Source organism: Camelina sativa, chromosome 5 (genome assembly GCF_030686135.1).
Source record: "Camelina sativa cultivar CO46 ecotype springtype chromosome 5, ASM3068613v1".
NCBI lineage: Eukaryota > Viridiplantae > Streptophyta > Magnoliopsida > Brassicales > Brassicaceae > Camelina > Camelina sativa.
Genome location: NC_141884.1, coordinates 34,800,511 through 34,824,455, shown reverse-complemented (window position 1 = coordinate 34,824,455; position 23,945 = coordinate 34,800,511). Strand labels below are relative to the sequence as shown.

Here is a 23,945-nt window from a genome sequence, read left to right as displayed (position 1 = left end):
AGTAGTGGAACTGTTGATACACATTTTGTCCACAAGTCTAATTTTATCCATTCCCTTATATCATTCCATCTTATAATTTTAATTTTAGAGGTACGTATCTTTTTGATAAATTCAATCTAATTTATTCAAAAAAAATATTTTATGATGATTTATCATTAATGCACCATTTCTCAAAGCCTTTTAATGTCACATCATCTAACAGATTTTTTTTCTCTCTCTACTGATCCACACATTTATGTTTCAGTTGTGTCATAAAAGAACACAGTTACTTCCAAATTTTCGTTCATAAACATGGGGATATTATTGTCTTTTTGGATACCTTTTGTGGTAGAATAGAAAAAGTAAGTTCTAATGTGGTAGAATCAAAAAGTTTGAAAGAGAATGTGGTAGAATTAATTAAATTCCCTAAACATTAACTTAAAAAAAAAAGAATTGGATATTTGTTATTAATTTTAGGTTTATGCTTTAGTTTTAAGGGTTTACAATTTCATTTTTAAGATTTAGAATTTAAACCTAAAATTTTTAATTTAATGATATTTTGAGAAACAAAACTAATGATAGTTTTTTTGAAAGATACTTATTTTATCGATATCTATGAAAATTACTCTAATTTTAAATGTTTTCTATTTGAACAAAATAATATTAAATTTTCGTGGATTTTTTTTTTTACTCGTTAAATTTATTATAAAACAATATTGTCCAAAATTCACCTACTTATTATTATTTCTCCTCCCGTGTCGAGCTAAATCTTAGGGCGAAAAGGTGATATCGCCGAGGGACGTCTAGCCACCGCGCCGCCTCCTTCTCCGGTTGTCTCTCTACTTATCAGACTATTCCAACAGCTATGTCACAGGTAACACTGCCCACTCTATTCGTCGGTCCCTTCTTATATTGCTGCTAGACCTCAATATCGCAGATCTGACCACTTTAATTGACACCGAGCTCTGCCTTTAGTGCTTTGTGATCGATTTCTACGGTTACAGTTACTAGAACCGTATCGAATCATTCAATTTCAACTTTCAATTGCGCCACTCTGAATTAGTTTTGGAGATCCTTCGTCATACCACTGATCTCACTGTCGTTTGATTGGTGAATTTGACTTGTTTTCCCATTGAATTTTTTTTTTAGGTAGACAACAGAAATTCATCAGCTGCTAAGCGTGCTAGAACTGACGGTAATGACATTTTTTCTTGCTTCCAAAAAACTATACTGTTATGTTCTCTAGAGTATAGCTCGGATAATTCGATTCCATATACCTGAAGATAGTTTCTGTGTGTACATTGCATCCAATGCCTTGCATGCTTTTAGTATTAGAAATTACCCTGTGTTATATAAACTTATGTACTTTTGAGATGCATGACATATTTCGAAACAATTGCCCAATGTGTTTATAGGGGGCCGCAGAGAAGATGATTGGATCTGCCCAAGTTGTGGCAATGTCAACTTTTCATTCAGGACAACTTGCAATATGCGTAATTGCACTCAGCCTAGACCTGCAGATCACAATGGAGTAAGTCATTTTCAATTGCAATTTCTAGTATGTGTCTTTACTGCTTTGAAACAGTTTGTGTTTAGTCATATTTGAGCATTGATTTTGCAAAGTAGACATTGGCTTCTTTGCATGGGGATGACTTTAGAAATGTTATTTTATGTCTTTATGTATAACTATAACCCTTATGTTATCGGTTCTAGTAGAGCTCTTTGAGTCACACATTTATCGAAAAGTAAAGATGGTGAGTAGTTTCGATCAGGAGTTTCTGGTGTTTGTTATGCAAACTGAAGTGAAAGAACAGCCTTAGTGTTTTGTCTCTTGTTATTGCATATACTGTAGTCTGTGTGCACGAAATTTTAGCTGTGTGACAAGTGCTCAGCACCAGCAGGTGTTGTTTGCTTGCTGGAAGTTGATAGGTTAAGTAAGGGATTAGCAGAATGTAAAGGGTATTCAGGATATTTCTTGAGTTTTGTTGGGTCATGTGAGAGAACTGGGTTCTCTTGAATCATCCCTTGGTTCTAGGTTTTGTACTTTGATTCTATTTACGGATATAAAAGAGATTCATTCAACTGTACAATTCATACGTTATCTAATTTTCAACAAGAGCCGCAGTATGCAGACTAACAGTTGCAATTTTGTGATCCCTGTTTAAAAAATTATCTACTTTCGTTTTTATTTACATGCCTGTTGATAAGTGATAACCTATTTGCTGCATATCTGTAACAGAAGTCTGCTCCCAAACCTATGCAACCGCAACAAGGTTTCTCCTCACCTGGGCCATATTTAGGATCTGGGGGTCCCCCTCCAGTATATATGGGCGGTTCACCATATGGATCTTCTCTCTTTAATGGGTCGTCTATGCCTCCTTATGACGTCCCATTTTCTGGGGGTTCGCCTTATCACTTTAACTATAATAGTCGAATGCCTGCCGGAGCTCATTACAGACCGCTACATATGTCTGGACCACCACCATATCACGGCGGATCTATGATGGGAAGTGGTATGTATTTCTAATCAGTTTTTGGTTTCTGGCTGTTTCCCAACTAGTGTTAAGTCTTCCAGGTACCATCATTGTACTTGTGTGTAATTTGGCTGGTGTATTGTTGGGTTTCTTTTATTTTCAGGTGGTATGTATGGCATGCCTCCACCGATGGACAGGTTTGGCCTTGGTATGGCAATGGGTCCTAGTGCTGCCGCTGCTATGGTATGTATAACAGTAAGATGCTTGGTTTTGATCATAAGAAAAATCTTATAAGTCACTGGACTTGTAACATGAGCTGAAATCTTTTCACAATATCTGTGTGCCATTATTTGCAGATGCCAAGACCAAGATTTTACCCAGATGAAAAATCACAAAAGAGAGGTATGTGCTAGACAGTTTATTTTATTCCCTATTCTATAATATGTCAGATGTAAAGCTGGCCTTTATTTTATAGTGATATTCAACTTGATACATTCTGTTGTTTTACAGATTCTACTCGCGATAATGATTGGACATGTCCTAATTGTGGAAATGTAAATTTCTCATTCAGAATTGTATGTAACATGAGGAAGTGCAACACTCCAAAGCCTGGTTCCCAGGTTTGTGCTGCTTTTTGTTTCAGTTTGGTCTTTTCATATAGCGAACGTGTACACTATTTAAATTTCTAGAGCAGGATTTGCCTATTGAAAACAGCTTGCTTAATCACTATAGATTGCTTACTTGTATAGATCTTGGTTTTTTTCTTAATTTCTGACCTTTAACCTCTTATAATTGCAGCAGGGTGGGAGTTCAGATAAAACATCCAGTAAGCCCCTGAAAATTCCTAAATATTGCAGCTTACTTGATGAATTTTGAGACTGACATATGGATATGTGTTGCTGTTTATCAGAACAAAATGCACCGGAAGGGAGCTGGAAGTGTGATAATTGTGGGAATATAAACTATCCCTTCAGGAGCAAATGCAACAGGCAGAACTGTGGAGCTGATAAACCAGCGGATCAGTCGAATGAATCTCCTTCCCGTGCACCAGAAGAGAACGATCAGGTTTGTCAGATGTATCTATGTGGCCACATCTGTTTGTTAATAGACTGTTTGCCTCTGAATCTCGTGTATGTAACAAACGGTGTAGATTTTATGCCTTGCGAAAGCAGCAGTTATTTGTTTATGAAATATTTGACTCTGACTATGTTAAAATTTTTTAAACCCAATTTAGAGTCTCTGAACGGTGTGTTTGAATTTGTGGTCTGTTCCAGTGAGTCGTAGACATGTTTGGGGGTTGAGAAGGGTGAGTCTGATCCAGCGGGTGTCGTAATGTCAGTCAATGTCTCGTCAGGTCGTCCATGTTGAAGCGGTCTCGTCAAGTTTGCTTCCTTGCATTTGTCTCTTTACCACTCTTTGGGTGGCTATGTTGTATTAATAATGCATAAATTGTTCTATCTACTTTGTGGTCGTCGTGGATCTTGTCTTCCTATAGAATTGTCCTTCAGGTCGTCCATACTGTTTACATCCTAATCTTAGTTGGCACTTATGGTTTGGTTCTTTGTGATCCCCCTAGTCATTTTTACGTTAAAACCATTTTCCTAAAATTAGAAACACTAAGATAGTTTTCCGGGTTATAGAGTCTATCTGTGGACGTTCGTATCCACTCATTTTTCTAAGAACAAACTGAAACATGAACTAGCGTTAACTAAAAAGTAATCTATCTCACTACTAAGTTGCAGTATGGTTAGAAGCATAAATTTAGTAGTGATGTTCTCGTCAATCTATCATTGCTTGTGTCTACTGTCTAGCAAGTATTTTCTTTTGCATGTTATGTTTTCTTGTATTGATACATATGAAATGTACAAACCGTAAACTTTCATACATAAGGGAAGATTGTGGTCATATACAGTCTGCTTCCAATATTTATTTGCACACAACACCACATCACAAACACAATAATTCAAATCACGAAAAGGCAGAGAAAGCTCTAATAAGCAATTATTCCTGGCGAGTATAGCAGTTTGTGATGCAGGCTTCAGCGACCGCGAAATAACACTGTGATAGTGTCATACCAGAAACTAGCAAACGAGGAAGTAGTTCCATGTGATGTTGCCATTTCATTGTTTATCTGAGGTACAATAGGTATACCTATTTGGGCTATATCGAACGTTATGTTTGGCATGCTCTTTTTTTTATCAAGATACTCTGTTATATCTTTCATAGTAGGTCTGTTTTCTGGATCTCTCTGTGAACAGAGCATGCCTAGCTTCAAAAGTAACTTGGCCTCTTCAGTTCTAAAGTTGCCTTCCAGTTTACTATCAACGGTATCCATTAAACAACCTCTTCTCCCGCAACCAGCAACCCATTCAACCAAAATTCTTTGTTCGGGTGATCTCTCTAGGTCTAGTGGCCTCCTCCCGCAAACCACCTCAAGGATGAGAGCTCCAAACGCATACACATCAGTTAGCTCATTAGCCACACCAAGTGTGGCAATTTCTGGAGCCATGTAACCAATGGTTCCTACCACACGAGTGGGTTGGAGAGTCTCGCCACGATCATGGAATCTAGCAAGCCCAAAATCTCCAACTTTCCCATTTAAATTAGAATCCAGAAGAATGTTGCTAGCTTTTATATCTCTATGTAGCACGACTTGTTCCCAACCTTCATGTAGGTAATGAAGAGCAGAGGCCACTCCCTTTATTATATGAACTCTCTCAGACCAACTAAGACTGTTGTCACCGAACAAGTAATCAGAAAGACTTCCATGTGGCATGTACTCATAGACCAATAACAATTCACCTTTCCTTCTGCAGTAACCACGTAGTTGAACCAAGTTCCTGTGACCTAGTCTTCCCATAGTAGCAATTTCTGAAACATACTCTTGCATGCCTTGTTCTGCACCATGAGAGACTCTCTTAACTGCAATTTGAGTACCATCAGAAAGATCTCCTCTATAAACCTTGCCAAAGCCTCCTGCTCCAAGTACCCGATTCTCCTTAAAACCTTTGGTTGCTTTGTAGAGGGTCCTAAAGGAAAATCTTTGGGGACTATATTTCTTTTCCCATTGTTCAAACACTTCTGCATATCTTCTTTGGTGGTAAAGATATGCGAATCCGCATGCTATTACAAGAAACGTGGTTGTTGTTGCAAAAGCAAGTATAAGCGGGGTAAGTGATTGGGCGGTGGTCGAGGGAGATCCAAAACTTTAGAAACGTCAAGGCTTTGTGCTTTTTCTCCTATAGCCAATGCCCATCCAAGGATGTATTGGTGACTTCTAATTGTACCTGTCGACCCCGAAAAACCAAAATACATCTGTTCGTTGAAGATTTTAGAAAGATCTATAAATCTTGACAACAGAGGCAAACTTGGTTTTGGAGTCTTGAGTGGAGCAAGAGTTACGTTTAGTACTCTATGCTCACCATCATAATCTATCCAAATATGAATTCTTTGTTTGCTCGCAAGCACAAGTTTTTTCCTCAACCCTTCCGTATCATCAAAGTAACTAGCATCAACAGAGTAAATTGATACTATACTGTTTATATCTATCCCTACATGGTTATCACTTTCTTCAAGTGCTTCAGAGCTTGCATTAGTGTCAAGCTCGACGGCAAGGATATGGTTTTCTGTTTTGTTATCATTCGTCCTATTGAATATCCCTAGATAAGATGTTGCAGCACCATACCTCAGATCAATGCTCGGAGATATAAGAAAAGCCATACCTTGACCGTAGCTGGTACTCTCTTCTGGGACGATTGCAAATACGAATTCAGTTGAAAATGAAAAAGACGTGTTTGTGAAATTTATGGGTGTTTTGTGGAAGGCATGCCCCGTGGCTCTCTTTGAACTATTAGTAAGTTTCAACCGACCATCTTCGATCGTTGCCATTCCATCTATGTACAGATCTGCTTTCTTGAAGTCGTAATGCACAAATTGGTTACTATCTTGAGCTAATGACATAGAAATTGCATGGATCGAAGCTATCACCAAGAAAATAAGTAGTTTCATAGTTACAACCATATGAAAATGTCAAGTCTCTTGACGTTCAAACTTTTTTTATTTTGTAAACCCACTTCTTTCCGAATTATTTTTCATGAGAATGTTGGTTGACTAAACTAAAAGAACATGCAGAATATATCAGCACATACGAATCAAATAAATTAGAGAGAAGCATGAGAGTTGACTCTTAGGAAATTTCCTTTCTTTTGAATTGGCAATAGATGATCTGATGTGTTTGAATTGGTCTTGGGTCACTCTGCTTATATATGGCATCATAGCTTATCTTAATTAACCTGCTTCTTTATTTATTTATTCCCGAAATGGTAATTATTTAACCGTTAACTAGCTAGTGTCTATAAATAATGTACGTCCACCGCTTTGATTGTTTATGAAAAAAAATTATGGGTGATCCATGGAAAACATGTCCTATGCCTATCTTTGAACTGTTTGTAAATTTCAGCCGTACATGTTTTGATAGTTGTCATTCATCTATGTACAATTTTTTTTTTTTGTTGAAATATTGATAATAAATTATTTCTTTTGTAAAAAAAAATGATCTTCATTATTGTAAATCTCTGTGCTCACATTACAAAAGTTTATAGAAGATTTAAAGATTTCAGATATATTGAAAAAGAGTTAAACAACTGAAAATTACTCTATTTAGGTTTAAACATTTTGTTTAATTAACTATTTTTAATAAAATTTTATTTACTGATTGGTGAATTTCAAATGTAATGTAACATGTTTGCGTTACAGAAAATTTTATTTAAACGTACGTGTATACCAAGTTTATGTTGACTCGAAAATGCATATTTGGATCAACAATATTTTAAATGGCATTTCACATATTTTAAATTCACTTATGCTCAAAACTAATTTTCTATTTTTAGTCAAAACATAATTGGTTATCATCTCGAACAACACAATCTGAAGACTCTTTTTTTTTAGGTTAAATAGTTTTTTTCCTTGGGTATATCAACATCATATACAAATTTGTATAACCCATTGGCTAAATTATTTTGACTACTATGGATCAATGTATCATGGTGTTAAAAGTACACACATTTTAAACCGCTTGTCAATAATTGAAACAGTTATAAGTCACATAATTTTACTTTTTTATTTAAATATTATTCGTAACAATTTTCAATGCTTGATGTTTTGTACTGTTGATGCAAATACATGTTTGAAAGTAATTTTATGTTGCCACGCATATTTGAATAAATAATATCTCAAAAAAATAATTCAAATTTTGTTAATTCCAAGATAAGTTGATGAAAAATATTTCACTATAAGTTTCTTAACATAATTTGTAATTATATCTAACAAAAAATATCTGAAAAGATATTTTGACACTCTTTGAAGTAAAAATTTATTTTTCTATAATAAGGTTAATATTAGATCCTCACTTTTTCTTCATTGCTTGAGTTACATGTCCGTTTTTCAAAATTCATCACGACAAATGTAACAAAATCTAGAATTTTATGTATTATATGATCATTCAATGCAACAAAAAAATATTAAAAAAGATGATATAAAAATCATGATATTAAATCTAAATTTTTTAATCTAAATATCTATAATATTAATGATGGAACATTATTTGGATATTTTAAATTTTATAATTTAAAATTAAAGTTTTTTAATTGTGTTTGGTTATATGTATAGTATAGAATTAATTGCAGAAGTTATTTGGATACATGTATAAGTATTTTCATATTTCATGTTTATCCTTAATGAGCTTTTTAAAATCAATGACATTTTATGTAATATCTTGCAAAATAAGAGTATCTCTTTAAAACATATTTCAAAAATGATAATATAAATATTTTGTATCTATTTAAAAAAAAATGTTTAGAAAGATTACGCAGATGAATTATGTGATCTTTGTCAATTGTCAAATTCAAAAAAATGATAAAAAAAACTTTGAGAATATATCTTGCATAAATTTGATAACTTTATTTTGGGAAATAGTATAGAAGCTACGATGTGATAATTAAATACAATGAGAATATGAGTTTTTTTTGCACAAAACTCTTTATTAAATTATGAATCCAATAACCCTAAACTTATCAAGATTTAAGATTATTTCTCTACACCACTTATTGTCATGATACTTATTATTTTCAATTGTAAAATCATATATTTTTTTTAAACTAATTATCATATTCATGATTCTTCTTCTAAATAACATTTTTTTTGGTCGAGCAATCAATTTTTTTTTTTTTTTTAAATGTCAGAAAAATGTCTCCAACTTCCAAAAATGATTGGAACAACACCAAATTTCGGATTGTTGAAAAAATCCAGTACTTTTATTGATTTTACATCTTAGTTACCAATTTTTATTTAACTGAACCAAATTTATCCCATCGTTAAGTGGTTTGACGGAACCGTTAATTCTTTTGAGACGACTTATAACGACGTTAAACGACATGAACAATTTGGATAGGAGATTTTTGATTATCTTTTGGGTCCATTAAAGGCCCAACAAAGAAACTCCCGCTCCTCACCCTACAACTCTCCCGCGCTTTCTCGTCGAACCCTTTTGCCGCACACTGTTGCTTTCAAGTGCTCACGAACAGAGAACACCGAAGAAGAAGAAGAAGAAGAAGAAGAAGAAGAAGACGAAGCAGTGAAAAATGGAAGTGATTCGGTCTCAGAAGCGAACAGTCTCCAACGACATCGTTTCAACTCCAACGCTTCCCCTCTATCTTACAGCCCCACCCATGGAAGTCCGCTTAGAAGAGTTCGAGCTCTTCGCCATAGATCGCCTACGAGGTTTCAAATCAAAATTAACTCACAATTTGTTGCTTTTAGAGGAGAAATCCATCTGGGTTTTCGATAAAAATTGTTAATTTGTATATTTTGTGATAGTTCTGAAAGGAGTCTCAGATGGATTAGCTCGTGGACGAAACCCTAATGAAATGGATGATCTTGTAAGTTCATTAAAAAATTTGATTTTTTTAGTGAATAATTTTTTTCAAATTTGATATCATTTAAAGCTCGTTTCTTTTTGATTGTAGGTAGATACTTTGTGGAAAGAACATATGAGACTTCCTGATGTTTCAGAAATGATCAATAAAGATATAATCTCACATTTCGTACTACGTCTTGTTTATTGTAGATCGTAAGCTCTTGTCTCTTGTGTTCCTTTGTCTTTTGTTTTTTACTTTCCATATAGTTTTATACTTTTTTGGATCTTTGATTTTAGGGATGAATTGAAGAAATGGTTTCTTAGTATGGAAACTGCTCTTTTCCGCCATAGATTCCGGATTAAAAAGATTGAAGAACAGGTACTGCCTTTGTTTTTGTTTGATGCGTCCGGATGTGGACTGGCTCCTAAATTTTGGCTTTTTGTTTGTTTGTTCACAGAGAGCAATTGTGGGAGAATTTGGATTACCTTATAAAGCAGTCATAGGGGCAGAACTTGAGGTAATTGTTAGTTTCAAGAGTTTATTCAGAAATATGTACCTGAACTTTTAGAATGTTACATTGTCCTGTGATATTCCAGGATTGTGGTTGGTGGTTATTCAGAATTCAAATGATTGAGAGGTTAAGAAATTGATCTTTGACCATTTGCAGAGTTTGAAGGAGAGGTTGGTGCTAGTTGCACGTTCACTTTGTCAAACTTCATCTGATGGTAATCAACAGATAAATCTCAGATTCCTTTTCTGTTTCTTAGCTCTGGTGTGTGTCCTCGTCTTGTATGTGGTTTTGTTATCCTTTAGTATTAGCATATCTGGTGATCTATCTTTTCAATATTTTTCGGTCAGTAGCTAGTCATATATTAAATTTGTTGTAGTTCGATACAATTTAAGCATCATCTAGTTCCAGAAATTATATCCTCTTCGCCTGAAATTATTTAGCTGTAAGACTTGTACCTTTTCTAATGGAAATTTTCTTTTCGTTCTTATCCTTTGCAGTTGAAAACATATACTACAAGGTTGGTGTTCCTCTTCTTTCGTATTTGTTCATATACTACAAGCTACAAATACATTTATCTGAGCAGTTGATTCATTTTCACCTGAAAAAGGTTCCTTTTGAAGAGGTTCCTGACCTTGTAGCTACCCGGAGAGTGTTATTACAGAAAGGGTATGCCTTTGTAGCTGGTAGTCAGGTAAGTCATGGTTTCGATTTCAATTTGAAAACTTAAATTCTCCTCGGTAGAGAATAGTGTCTCTTTAGCTAACTCGGATTTTCTTTCTTCTCTTTGCAGTTGGTTTCCCTTGTTGTTACCCAATTTCGATCTCATTTATCAAAGGCCCTCATTCTGACAAACAGGTTATTCTGGTTATATGAATATTTAGAAGTTCCTCTTATATCCATCACACCTTATTAACCGGAGTTTTCTTGTTGTCTGCAGGAAATGGACAACTACCATTCGAGAACGAGAAAAAGACAGACTAACTCCAGTAAGCACAGACCTTAAATCAGCTGCTGCATTTCATGTCCCCTGTTTCCATAACTTATCATTGTTCTCATTCAGATAGTGGAAGCATTATCTACAAGCTACTTGGGTCCTGATTATACTCAGGTGAGGACCATCCTGTGAACTTTTTTATATACAATTATAGATTTGAAATCATTGAAGTTGTTAATATGCCTCCACAGTCAAGTGAGTACGCTGACATATCACTGAAGGATATTGATCAAGTTTCCAAGAGTTCCTTTCCCCTTTGTATGAGACATCTATTTGAAAAAGTAAGTTGCTTCATGGGTTTTAAATCTTCGATTCTTCATTAGTTACATATCATGCTTCCATGCAACTGTAACATGTGAATGTTTGCACACAGCTTCGAGAAGATCACCATCTAAAACATGGAGGAAGAATGCAACTGGGTCTTTTCTTGAAGGTTTCATTTTAACCTCTCTCTCTGCCTGTCAAGTTTAGTAGTAACTGAATGCGATATGATGCAGATAAATTCACTTCTAGATTTGAGGCTAGGCAACTTCATAGTAAATAAGCACCAGTTCTTGTTACATGTTCTGTGTTCTACTTCTAACTCTTTGAAGTTGTCTACCGACATGTAGGGTGTAGGTCTGAAGTTGGATGACGCCCTAGCATTTTGGAGAGAAGAATTCACAAAAAAGGTAACTTGATTCTCACATGTTTTATCTGTTAATTTTGTCATATCCGTTTTATGTTTCTCCTAGATATTAATGTGTATCATGTCCAGTTTAGACCAACAAAAGAAGCTAATTTCTTGTGGTCCTCAAGCCATTTTACATGTTTTTGTGTGTGGTAGCAAATTTGAATGCAGAGATGTTGGGTAGACATTTGTCTGCAGAAACTAAGTAATACTGAGCTAGATACTTATTTATTTTTTTCCGTTTTATCCTCAGGTTGGCTCTGAAAGATTTGATAAAGAGTATGCGTATGCCATTCGCCATAACTATGGGAAGGAAGGGAAGAGAACAGTAAGAATCTAAATGTCCTTTTTAGTCCATTTTTCAGAGTTGTCATCTCTTCTTTAGGCAATGGTCAGCTTCTGATACCAAATTCACATTACAATTTCAGGATTATACGCCTTATGCTTGTTCAAAGATCATCACATCGGCTCCTGGTGCTGGGGATCATCATGGCTGTCCTTATCGACATTTCAGGTCAGTGTGCTCAGTAAAAATATATTCTCATTCTGTGAAAGAAAAGGGAAAGCGTTATATATTATTCATGTAGTATCTGTTATCTATCACCAAAATCACATATCAACACTACGAGCGACATTTGATTAGTGAACATAAGGAGAACATCTTTACAGAAACAGAAACTCCTTTCTTGAACTATATATATTGTGCACAAAAGCGAGTTAGAGTGCATAAGGCTTCTTAAGTCTTGTTTAGCAGAATTTGTTGCCCGAGGCCTTTGTCTAACTAAAAAGCGAAACAATAATACATATGCAAAGATGTGTGAATGATTCGGTGAATCCCAAAGTAATGTATCTTATTGTGGTGCTTGGTGACAGTGAGGATAACCTGAAAGCAGCACTTAGTAGGATGGGATTGAGTTCTCGTGGGATGGAAGACGTAATGGACAAAGTGCGAAACAGACATTATCAGGTGATTCATCTCACTAAACCTAAATCTCTTTTACTTCAGTTTTAGCAATAACTAAAACAGGGTCGTCTTCATATGCATGTGGTGGACTCTTCAAAACTAAAGCTCGCATGTACCTTAACCTTCGAAGCTGTTTATGGTACATCATGTGATACTGGGATCAACCATCCAAACCAATACTTTGAGGAGAGTCAGAAGATTTTGAAATCTAAGAACCCAACTGCTCCGGTTTAATCTTCCTATGGTTCAATGTAAACCAAAGCATATATATAAAGAAGCTAAGCATATCTACATGCTTACTCTTGTTCCAACTTCCAATATTGTCTTATTGTTGGATGCTTTCAATTTTGGATCCGGATTCTTAATGCATGCACTTGGAAAAAGCTGCGTCATTAGGATCTTGATTTTGTAGGAAACGACAAATACTAATTAGGAGTGTCAGTTTAAAGTTATGCACATGTTTCTTTAATTAATCAAGGAGATCAATGGAAATGAAGTGAATCTCTTGCTCACACATCTGTCCTCGTGAGTCGTGACTTGCAATAAAATACTATCCAGTTGTATGAAAATCAACATCTAGATAATGTCATAAGTTTTAAGGCCATAGTATAATCTAATGGTTTAAGGTGAATGATATCAGATTCAACATTAGAGATCTTTTCTACAAGCATGGTAAGATAGACTTGTTTGCTACTACTATATATCAGATGTGAGATGTGACTACTGTGACCACAAATTCTACGGGGAGGGACCTTCCAATAAGAAAAAAAAGGAGTATAAATTAAAACTGTTCATTCCTACTTATTTCATGTTAAGACTTTTTTTTTTTTTTTTTTTTTTTTTTTAACTTTGTTTTCTGTAATTGAAACACAAAGGACAAGATTGAAGAAAATTGATAGGTACATACTTCATATTTCATGATGGATGTTCTTTACTATTTTTGTTTTTTCTTTGCTTGCCCCTCATCGTTCACAAAAAAATTGCCAGAGAAAGATAAGTGAATAGAGAGAATATCACTTACGGTGGGTCATACACATAACTATTAATTAAATTGAAAGAATTGAAGATGACAATGGAGGTCAAAAAGTAGTATGTAGTTTAGTTCCATAGAGGCACTGTAGAGTCGGATCAGACTACTTAAAATAATCAACTCATCCTAGAATTATTTTTTGATAGTTTAATACTAGTATATTGATTCATTCATTTCCAAATTGGGTTCAACTCTTAGAATCATGGATGCATAAACTTTCTGCACACATAAAATCACCAGAATGAAATAACAAAAACTAAATCATATTAAGATGTTATATTAACAAAACTACAACCAAAATAACATATTACGAAAAAATGCATATGATAGTTTTGTAGTTACTAGCGAGGTGTGTAAACCAAGCGGTGATTTAGCGGTCCTCTAGGTTTAGGTGCGAGATTAATCCCCATCAAACGCAAAATTTATTGAACCCTTCTATACACGTTTATTTATATTTGTATAGTAGAACCTCTATAAATTAATACTCGGTAAATTAATAATCTCTATAAATTAATAAATTTCTCTGTTCCTAAGTTGGGACTAGTGTAATTTTGGATACTATTCAATAATATAATAAATTAATAATTTTTTTGAAACTCCTTTGTAAATATATGGTCCCATCAATAATATAAATTAATAATTATATAAAATTATCTAAATATATGTATATATCTACACATTAATTTTTATTAGAGTTCATTTTTAATATTTTTACTATACAAAAATCTTTGAATGCTATCTTCAAAACATGATAATTGTTATTTTCATTGTAACTGATTTTATAAAAATATTAGTTATAAAGATTAAATTTTACTTTTACTTTTTTTACCAAATTAGGAAAGTCTCTCTATAAATTAATAATCATTAATTTATCGATAAATTAAAACCTCTATAAATTAATAAAATTTCATGGTCCCGACTTTATTATTTTATAGAATTTTCCATCAAATTATCACGAATTTATGATAAATTAGGTAATGGAATTGGTCTATCAACATTAAATAGAAATTCAAGTATGGTATTTTGTTGAGCGTACTAGGATCTACCCCGTGGTGTACCACGGGGCAATTGTTTTTTTCTCCTTTTTCTAAATTACTTTTCCACTATTAGTTTTCATACAATTGGCAAAATTATGTTGTAGTTTTAAAATAATTACATATGTTATACATATATATAAATATATTGTTATATATGTCTAGAATTTACCCGTGGTACATCATGGGATAATAAATTTTCATAAGTAACTGTGTTTCTTTGAATTGAAATATATATGTTATATCATTATATAAATATATATGTTACGTCACGATATACCAGTTATACAGCTAATTTATTTTATTTTATTTTACACTCTCTTTATTAAATTAATACAATTTGATATATCTAGGATTCTAGTATCATGGTGTTAATAAAATACATTAAATAGAGAATTTAACCCGTTGTAATATTGGAATACAATGATATATATATATATATATATATTTTTAATATCGTTTCAAATTCGTCCATTCATATAAACTTGTTCCGTGTTATTTAAAAATTGTTGGAATATTATGATATAGAAGGAGTATATAGACATACAGATATAATTATTATAAAAAATGGATTAAATGAATTTTTTTGTGCAAAGGATTAATGAATAAAAAAGGAAAAAGTCGGGTTCTCTTTGAAACATCCGCCAACTGAAAAAAGATTCAGAAAAAACACTCTCTAGATCCAAATCAACGATTTCTTACATTGATTTGTTCGACTCTTACCTATTGTCAATTCCAAATCGCTTAACTCATGAACAATTTCATCAGTTTGTTTAGACACCAAAAAATTCTTCATCCTAATTTTGTAGATTCATTTTGGGAGTCGATATAGAGGTAAGCAACTTCTAATCTACTTTCACTTTATGGTTTGGGGTTTTCTATTAAAAACCACTCTAGATCATTTTAAATAATTTTAATGGCTGTTATGGCTTTGTAAATAACCGCAGGTTGATAAAGCTTTGCTTTTAACATGGACAATTCAGAGGTAATCAACTACTTTACTGATAGATTTAGTATGTTCTTAAAACATGTAGAATATGCACAAACAATTAATCTTTTAACTGAGAAAGAGAGTTAACCAAAAAAATATCCTCTAAAACATGTGGAATATGCACAAACAATTAAAAGAAAGCTTATACCATCTCAATGGAAAGATAGATTAAAATAGAAAATTAAATCTACAACCATATCAGCTTGTATATTAAATCAAGCTTCTTCAGACTTATGTCTTCTTCCTGATAGACTCATGCTTCGGAGCCTGTAAACAAAGATAAATGAATACATACAGTCAGATCATTATAATAACGAATTGAGACATGAAAATAATTTAGCTCTTGTGTACATGTTTCGGTTTTGGTTTTTGTGTAATGAGCAGCGGGGAAAGAGAACTATTTTATAGTGTCAATGAGATGGAAGGGTTTTATGTGAGTGCTTAAATATAAGCTTGGTGAGCAAGTAGGTAATAATATTTCCGGAGATCTCACAGTTTTGGAAGGTGTGAGTAGATTTTTGTTAGGAGTTTATGGAATATGCTAGTTTATAATTAAGGTTCTGCCATATTTATAAATCGTGAAATATTTTATAAGATAATATTGCTTATTATTGTATATTAGTGAATGTGATTTTCTTTGATTGTAAAATATTATTAGGGAAGATCCGATTTAATTAGGATTATATCTCGAATGATTCTGATTAATATAGGTATAACTACTTACCAAATTGTTTGTGTAGTTTCGATATTTTAGGGATGTTGCAAATTGTATATTGGCTAAATTTTAGGAAAGATCCGATTATCACAAGCGGATAAATTGTTTTAAATAAACCCGACCCGTGTGATAAGATAAGGAAAGATCCGATTTATTAAATCGGTTTAAATTTTTTAAAAAAACTCGACCCTGGTGTAAAAAAGAAGGAAACAAATTTGTACTCCAAAAATGTATAGATAGATACAACATCAATATCTCCAGGGTTTTATCTTAAAATTATCATGTATTTATTATATTTTTGATAGACATATCACCGTCTATAACTTTATATATAAACAAAAAGAATATTTATATTTTCACTTTATGACACTGAAATAACAAAGAATACTCATACTCTAGCAAATAGTAGTAAATTTTTACAATTTTTGAAATAGTAATTCATATCACTTAGTTGTATTGGAACATGTTATTCATTTCCATCATATGTTACCTCTTAAAATTCTTTAGGAGGTAAGTAATCACTTAGTAAAACATTTGACCGATTATTCCAATTTTGCATTCAAAATGGTGTAATTTACTAAAAATTGAAGTGCTTGAAGGCTCATAAGTGCTTAAACGAACGTCTATTAATAAACACTTAAACCAAATTTTGAACTTTGGTGTACATAAATATCACATTTATTATTTATTTGTACATACACGTCATATCAAATGAAGCTTGAAACTTGAAAGTAGGTTTTCTTTTATCATTTAGGTGTTGTATGATTTTTGTCTCTTAATCATATTATTTTTAACATGATAAACAGTTTATTTTTGGTTATCTAATTATTTATTTTTTATTGCTGTAACTCAGGTTGTATTGCGTTGGTTTTCCTATCATTGAATATAGCCTCGCCTTTATGATTTAGTTTAAGAGATGCTTTTGGTTTTATGTCCCTTGCATCCCTAACTGAAGATTCCTGAAACCGAAATGGATTGTATTTTGTTAATTAGGTATTTTCTCATTTTTTTTCCCTAATAGAACTCTAGATTCAATCATTTTAAGAGGTGGCAATAGGATGTTTTCGTTTAATGCAAAATGGATATATGTTATCCATTTGTGGCTAGTTTTGTTCAGTTTGGTATGGGAGTAAGTTTGGCAAATCAATTTTATCTTGAGCTCTTGTTTAAGTTTTTGACCTTTGGTTACTCTCTTAGATTATTTTATGAGTCTCATTTTTTTTTGGACTTTAGATTTCCTTTATTGATTTTTTTTTTTTTTTGAACTTTTAATCTTCAGATATATTTTTCCAAAACAAATACAATCTTATCACCATTTTTGTCCCTATATTTTTTGTTATATCTGAGTACCACTTTTTATATTTGCCATTTTCTTAAATACAGTCTTATCACCAATTTCCTGAGATAAGAAAATGTTATGTGGCCAAAATATCATTTTCAGAATATTTTAGATCTTTGGACCCTTTTTTCCTCTTTCCTTTATATTGATGTGGATGCGACAAGAAGGTTAATAATGTGTTAATTGATAATACAAATTGACAATTGTACCTTCGATTTTCTTCACCGACGAGTAGTTTTCTCTTTGGTGTCTCGTGCCGACGTGCTCTCTAGTCTTCTTCTAGTAATTAAGTAAGTCAAATCAAAAGATTGGGGTTAATTCCGTAATTTGCCATCATAACTCCATGACGTACACGTGTTAATTTTTAAATTATTTAATCTATTTCGCCGACTCCTAAACAAAAATCAAGACACTCTAAGATCATGACACGTGGACAACAATTATTGATTGAACTTAATAATATCCGTAGAATAAACATGAGAAGCGTCGCAGAGGATTCCACCCTTAAACCTGTGACATAGCCACCATCTTCGTGGCTATCTGTCGGAACCCTCCTTTGAGATTCTTATTGCATCAGTCCATAGTCAAATTTTTTACACCATCTTTGTCGTTATCCTTTCTTCTTCTTCTTACTTTTTTTTTTTTTTTTTTTTTGTGTTTGGTCCCTCGTACTACTTGGTTAAACGACTCTAGGTCTGAATCTTTATCTCTCTTTAGACCAAACTTGATCTCATGTTTGTGTTGTTAGATTGAATCATTTATTTGAGTTTCCTCTCCAATCGATATGCAATCCGGTTAGTTTTTGAGGGTTTTCTTCATTTTCCCTCTCGAAAGTATCAAACTTTGTGTATTTTGATGTCTAAAGGTTAAACCTTTTTTTTTGTATCTCAGAATATGATATTAGTACTCTGTACCAAGAAGCTCAGACTCGTTGGTTGAAACCTCCAGAGGTTCAATTCATATTGCAGAATCATGAAAGATTGACGCTTACAGATGTGGCTCCTCAAAGGCCTACGAGTATGCTTTGACTTGCTTCTCTGACTTTTTTTTTACTGGTTTTGTGTTTTTGATTCGAGGTTGACTTGATCAATTGTTTGGGTAAAACTCATCATGTCTCTCTCTAAAATTCAGGTGGGTCTTTGTTTCTTTTCAATAGAAGGGTTCTTAAATTCTTCCGTAAAGATGGTCATCAATGGCGGAAAAAAAGGGATGGTAGAGCTATTGCTGAAGCACACGAACGTCTTAAGGTATTTAGGGATACTTCACTTTGACCTCAGAGACTTCTCACATTGTTTCTGCATACTCCTTAGATGTTAATTCGATATGTTTGTGAACAGGTGGGTAATGCTGAGGCCTTGACTTGTTATTATGCGCATGGAGAGCACGATCCCACTTTCCGGAGACGTATCTACTGGATGTTAGATCCGTGAGTGTCATGTACTCATACTATGTGTATACAATTTACTCCTGTTTCTTATTCTCAAAAATGAGTTTATTGCTCTTTTATTGTTCAGGGAATACGAGCATATTGTCCTTGTTCATTACAGGGATGTAAGCGACAGAGAAGAGGTGACTTCTCCGATAAGAAACATTTGTTATTATACTTAAAGCAGAATTTCATTTTCTTCGTTGTATGACCTCATTGTTGGCTTAAATTTTACAGGGATATCAAACTAGTGGACAAGTTTATCAGTTTGCACCAGTTCCTGCAACTCAGAATGCGAGCTATAATCACTACATTGGTGATTCTACTGACATAAATCAGCATTCATCTACTTCACCTGGCACTGCAGAGGTTATCTCTGACTTGGAAGGCAGTGCAAGTTCTTCTGAGTTAGGTCAGGCTTTAAAGAAGCTTAAAGAACAACTGAGTATCGGAGATGACCACGTTGATTCTTTAGTTCAACCCTACATTCAGCCGGAAAGTCTCGACAGTCTCCAGTTTTTAGAGTGTAGTAATGATATAGATCACTTTGCTCAACCACCAACAACTGTATATCAGAGACCAGAGAATAACAGACTAGAGAGATGTTATGGAGGCAATTTTGGAGCTCAATACCATGCCAAGAATGATTCTAACAGACTAGAGAGATGCTATGGAGGGTATGTTGGAGCCCAATACCATTCTAGCAATCTCATGCTCGTAAAGAATGATTCAGGTACGCCAAAGTTATACACCTTTGGTTTTCCTTTCTTTCTATTTCCTCACTATATGATGTCGAGGCTACTCAATATTCAAAAGATGATTAGGGAAGTATATATGTTCATTTACTGTAAGTTTGACTAGTTTGTCTGAGAAAAAATCATTGGTCATTGGCTGAAGTAGACTTTATGACCGATCTGTATCCTTACTCATCTATATGAAGTAGCTTCAGTATGCCCTTAAAGTCTTGTTATGCTTCCTTGTTTGTCTTGTCCATGCGCGGAATTGAAGAATGATATATAGTTATCAAAGAGAGTAAGAAGCAATCTTTTTACAGGTGGTACAGGAGGGAGTGGAGATCAAGGGTCTGAATCTTGGAAAGAGGTGTTGGAGGCATGTGCTCTTAACTCTGAGGTAACTCTCTCGTATATGCGGATCAAACAAAGAAGAATGTCTTGTATCTATTACTTATAAACAGAATCCTAACAGAGGAACACGGCGAATGTGTAATGAGCTAGCTATTAATTTTCTAAACTAATAAGTAAAAAGTTTCTTAAGCAGGAAAGCACACCAAGTTCTGCAAAAGGATTGCTAGCTGGATTGCAGGAACATTCCAACTGGAGTTACAGCAATCAGGTTGACCAATGTATGTCATATGCTTTGCTAAAGAATACTGTTAGGCTTCATACCTTGTTTAAAGTTCTTGGTCCTGATAGTTGTCTTATTTTCAGCTACATTGTTGTTTCCTCAAGATCTTGGTTCTTTCAAAGTTCCTGCTTCTTATTCTGCACTGGTAGCTCCAGAGACTAATGGTGAGTACAGTAGAATGATGGATGATGGGGAACTCGGGCTGCCTTTAGAGCAAGAAATAAGACTGACAGGTGCATATAACCAAAAGTTTACTATTCAGGACATATCACCAGAGTGGGGTTACGCTAATGAAACAACAAAGGTCTAATCTCTTACACTGTCACCACCCATAATATTTCGTTTAGACTTATAAGGAAGTGCATAAATCTACTCTCATGATTGACATACCTGTTTATTTTCTTGCATGGTGAGGACAAATGTTGCTGATCAGCTTGGATTTTTCCGTTTTAAAGTTCCATTTTTGACAATGCAGGTGATAATCATTGGATCATTTCCCTGTAGTCCAGCAGAACCTATGTGGTGTTGCATGTTTGGGAGTGCTGAAGTTCCTTGTGAGATCATTAAAGAAGGTGTTATTCGGTGTGAAGCCCCTCCTGCATGTGGTCCTGGAAAAGTAAATTTATGCATTACCTCTGGAGATGGACTCTCATGTAGTGAGATAAGGGAATTTGAGTATCGCGGTAAGCCCGACACATGTTGCCTTAAGTGCAGTAGGCCACAGAGCTCTGACATGTCCACAAGTCCAGATGAGCTTATAATACTTGCAAGGTTTGTGCAAACACTTCTATCAGACCGATCATCAGAAGGAGAGAGTAACTCAGAGTTGGGAAATGATAAGCTGTTGAAGAAACTGAAAGCTGATGATGATCAATGGACACATGTCATAGCAGAGGTCCTAAATGGCAGTTCATCATCAACAAAAACAGTTGATTGGCTTCTACAGGAACTGTTTAAAGACAAGCTGGATGTGTGGCTGTCTTCAAGATTCCAAGATAGAGGTTTCTTGTCAAAGAAAGAACAAGGCATTATCCATATGATAGCAGGCCTTGGCTTCGAGTGGGCACTCTATCCAATCCTTGATCATGGTGTCAGTGTTGATTTTCGTGATATTAACGGATGGAGCGCTCTTCATTGGGCTGCGCGATTTGGGAGGTGAGTAGTGTCTTAATGTCTTAGCATCATAACTAAAAGATTGTTTTCACTTAGTCAAAATGTTAAAAAGAGTGTAAGATGGCATCTTTCTTAGACAATAGCTTCAAAATGTATCTAATAACCGATACTATGTCTTTGCTAGTGAAAAAATGGTGGCTGCCCTTATAGCTTCAGGGGCATCGGCTGGAGCAGTGACTGATCCCACTCAACAAGATCCGAATGGCAAAACTGCGGCTTCAATAGCTTCCTCTTATGGCCACAAGGGTATTGCAGGTTATCTATCAGAGGTGGCATTAACAAACCATCTCTCATCACTCACACTTGAAGAAACCGAGATTTCTAAAGATTCTGCTCAAGTGCAAGCAGAGATAACTGTGAATTCAATCTCAGAACCAGGTCCTTCTGGTAGTGAGGATCAACTCTCAATGGAGAAAACGCTGGCTGCAGTACGAAATGCAGCTCAAGCAGCTACAAGAATTCAGGCAGCTTTTCGCGCACATTCATTCAGAAAGCGAAAGCAGAGAGAAGCAGCTATGGCTGCTTGCTTACAAGAGTACGGAATCTATTGTGAAGATATTGAAGGGATCGCAGCCATGTCAAAGCGTACTTTTGGAAAGGTCAAGAACTACCATTCAGCAGCTCTATCTATTCAGAAAAAGTATCGTGGCTATAAAGGTCGAAAAGAGTTTCTGGAGCTTCGGCAGAAAGTTGTAAAGATTCAGGTATTTTAACCTAGTTTTTTCCCATTAGGCTTTGTCGCCTCGTGCAGCTCTTTATGCTCTTATATTTTTGGTAGGCTCATGTGCGAGGTTACCAAACAAGGAAGCATTACAGAGTTATCTGCTGGGCAGTAGGAGTATTAGATAAGGTTGTACTCAGATGGAGAAGAAAAGGAGTTGGGCTAAGAGGGTTCAGGCCAGACGTAGAAACTACAGAGGACAGCGAAGATGAAGACATTCTCAAGGTGTTCCGTAAGCAGAAAGTAGATGGAGCTGTGAACGAGGCTTTCTCTCGTGTTCTATCGATGGCCAATTCTCCAGAGGCTCGCCAGCAATACCACCGTGTGCTCAAGAGATATTGTCAGACAAAGGTTAGTAGTTTACAAGAGTTGATTCACAAAAGTTATAAATAATCATGGTGGATGTGGGATATTTAATATAAAGTCAGTATTAGAATTGAGCAGCTGATGAAGATTCTTGAATGAATCGTTGCAGGCTGAGCTTGGAAAAACAGAGACATTACTTGGAGATGATGATGATGGGTTGTTTGACATAGCTGATATGGAATTTGACTCTTTGTTTACACTGCCTTGAGGGAAAAGATAGGCAAGAAGAGCTGTGTGGGGTTTTAGAGGTTTATTATAAGTATGTAGATTTGTGAAGTTTCAAGAGTGAATAGCTTAGATTTGTAGAGTTGCAAAGAAAAAAAGAGAAGGAAGAGTCCTTGTTAGTAGTGTCTGTAAAGTGTCTTATTGGGGCTAACTCAAAAGCTTGAATGCTTGGGATGTGGTTGAAAAACAAAACAATGTAAATACTAAATTTGTGATCGCATTTTTTTATGTATCTACTGCACCTCCATAGCAAATGAAAAAATATGGGATGAGTTTGGTTTTTGTTTAATTGTTGTGGTAATATGGTTCTTTCTAAATTCTAATGTAGATCAATTCTTTACTACGTTTTATATCGTTGCTATGTTATATGGTTTAGTCTCCGTCTCTTCTCCACAAACAACATGTTTGACTCATGTTAGAAGACAATGCATCTGGATCAGGATCAAGATCATGTTGATCACTGCATGGATTCTTTCCAACAGCAAATTTTTAGTCTTATAATATGATTATACTGAGAGAGGAGAAGAAAATCTCCCATTTTTGATGGCCTTGCTGTCTGTAGAAGGTGTTCCAGGTGATGATCCGACATCCAAGCATTGAGAGAAGTTGCAGAGCACATCTCTGAGAATCTCCTGAAATAGGTGAACCAATATTCAAGAAGGGGATTCTTCTTTAGAGTCCAAGACCTGAGATGCATCCACAAGGCCCTTGCAGCTCTCTATCTGGCTATCCTTGTGAGCTATCAACTCGCTGAAGCGCCATTGATCGCTGCTTCTAAACCTTAGTCTGCATCAAATGATAGCTGCTTCTCAACCTTAATTAGTCTCAACCATTCCATTTACCTGCACGTTTCTGTTAAGAGTTTTGCTCTTGTATGTATTACACCTGAAGCGCCATATATTGCTTCAAATACAGAGAGCATGGTAGAGAATACAGAGAATGAAAAAGTGGAAAACTTTTCTATTTATTCTCGATATTTACAATATATAAGATCACATCCAACTTTATATAGTTTTCCTAAAGACACGAAAGCAAACAACCATTGCAACTTCCT

At 34.6% G+C, this 23,945-nt stretch overlaps 3 protein-coding genes, 1 long non-coding RNA gene and 1 pseudogene across 17 annotated transcripts; 3 read left to right on the top strand and 2 right to left on the bottom strand.

Moving 5' to 3' along the window:
• Positions 1 to 675: 675 nt before the first annotated feature.
• Positions 676 to 4,013, top strand: LOC104787736 (ranBP2-type zinc finger protein At1g67325). Of its 2 annotated transcripts, none has more exons than XM_010513358.3 (10): positions 676 to 853; positions 1,129 to 1,174; positions 1,395 to 1,510; positions 2,219 to 2,492; positions 2,617 to 2,696; positions 2,810 to 2,855; positions 2,964 to 3,073; positions 3,255 to 3,279; positions 3,364 to 3,518; positions 3,728 to 4,013. In XM_010513358.3, the coding sequence occupies exons 1-10, from the start codon at positions 845 to 847 to the stop codon at positions 3,728 to 3,730; spliced, it is 864 nt and encodes a 287-aa protein (XP_010511660.1). In that variant the 5' UTR covers positions 676 to 844; the 3' UTR covers positions 3,731 to 4,013. The 2 variants fall into 2 exon arrangements, with proteins under 2 accessions (XP_010511660.1, XP_010511658.1); XM_010513356.3 differs by having other exon boundaries at positions 3,252 to 3,279.
• A 257-nt stretch (positions 4,014 to 4,270) lies between these two features.
• Positions 4,271 to 6,473, bottom strand: LOC104789666 (putative L-type lectin-domain containing receptor kinase II.2 pseudogene; annotated as a pseudogene). Its single transcript, XR_015557711.1, has one exon. The product of XR_015557711.1 is annotated as a putative L-type lectin-domain containing receptor kinase II.2 pseudogene (transcript).
• Positions 6,474 to 8,921: 2,448 nt separating this feature from the next.
• Positions 8,922 to 12,958, top strand: LOC104787735 (putative DNA primase large subunit). Of its 2 annotated transcripts, XM_010513355.3 has the most exons (18): positions 8,961 to 9,230; positions 9,327 to 9,388; positions 9,476 to 9,579; positions 9,664 to 9,745; positions 9,825 to 9,884; positions 10,035 to 10,092; positions 10,376 to 10,395; positions 10,486 to 10,569; positions 10,669 to 10,733; positions 10,816 to 10,864; positions 10,939 to 10,986; positions 11,064 to 11,153; positions 11,246 to 11,305; positions 11,484 to 11,543; positions 11,796 to 11,870; positions 11,971 to 12,056; positions 12,416 to 12,509; positions 12,612 to 12,958. In XM_010513355.3, the coding sequence occupies exons 1-18, from the start codon at positions 9,092 to 9,094 to the stop codon at positions 12,738 to 12,740; spliced, it is 1,365 nt and encodes a 454-aa protein (XP_010511657.1). In that variant the 5' UTR covers positions 8,961 to 9,091; the 3' UTR covers positions 12,741 to 12,958. The 2 variants fall into 2 exon arrangements, with proteins under 2 accessions (XP_087307202.1, XP_010511657.1); XM_087451076.1 differs by lacking the exon at positions 10,376 to 10,395 and having other exon boundaries at positions 8,922 to 9,230; positions 10,462 to 10,569.
• Positions 12,959 to 15,170: 2,212 nt separating this feature from the next.
• On the top strand, positions 15,171 to 23,180 carry LOC104787734 (calmodulin-binding transcription activator 4). Of its 11 annotated transcripts, none has more exons than XM_087451069.1 (14): positions 15,171 to 15,404; positions 15,518 to 15,555; positions 18,507 to 18,632; positions 18,747 to 18,862; positions 18,953 to 19,041; positions 19,130 to 19,184; positions 19,279 to 19,774; positions 20,096 to 20,172; positions 20,320 to 20,404; positions 20,490 to 20,710; positions 20,882 to 21,561; positions 21,704 to 22,283; positions 22,358 to 22,651; positions 22,776 to 23,180. In XM_087451069.1, the coding sequence occupies exons 5-14, from the start codon at positions 19,031 to 19,033 to the stop codon at positions 22,872 to 22,874; spliced, it is 2,598 nt and encodes an 865-aa protein (XP_087307195.1). In that variant the 5' UTR covers positions 15,171 to 15,404; positions 15,518 to 15,555; positions 18,507 to 18,632; positions 18,747 to 18,862; positions 18,953 to 19,030; the 3' UTR covers positions 22,875 to 23,180. The 11 variants fall into 11 exon arrangements, with proteins under 11 accessions (XP_087307195.1, XP_087307198.1, XP_087307200.1 ...); XM_087451072.1 differs by having other exon boundaries at positions 15,205 to 15,404; positions 20,320 to 20,394; XM_087451074.1 differs by having other exon boundaries at positions 15,205 to 15,404; positions 20,317 to 20,394.
• On the bottom strand, positions 15,549 to 16,046 carry LOC147944755 (uncharacterized). Its single transcript, XR_015557710.1, has 2 exons — positions 15,913 to 16,046; positions 15,549 to 15,828 (listed from the first exon to the last, which is right to left on the bottom strand). It is a non-coding gene; the product is annotated as an uncharacterized LOC147944755 (long non-coding RNA).
• Positions 23,181 to 23,945: the final 765 nt, after the last annotated feature.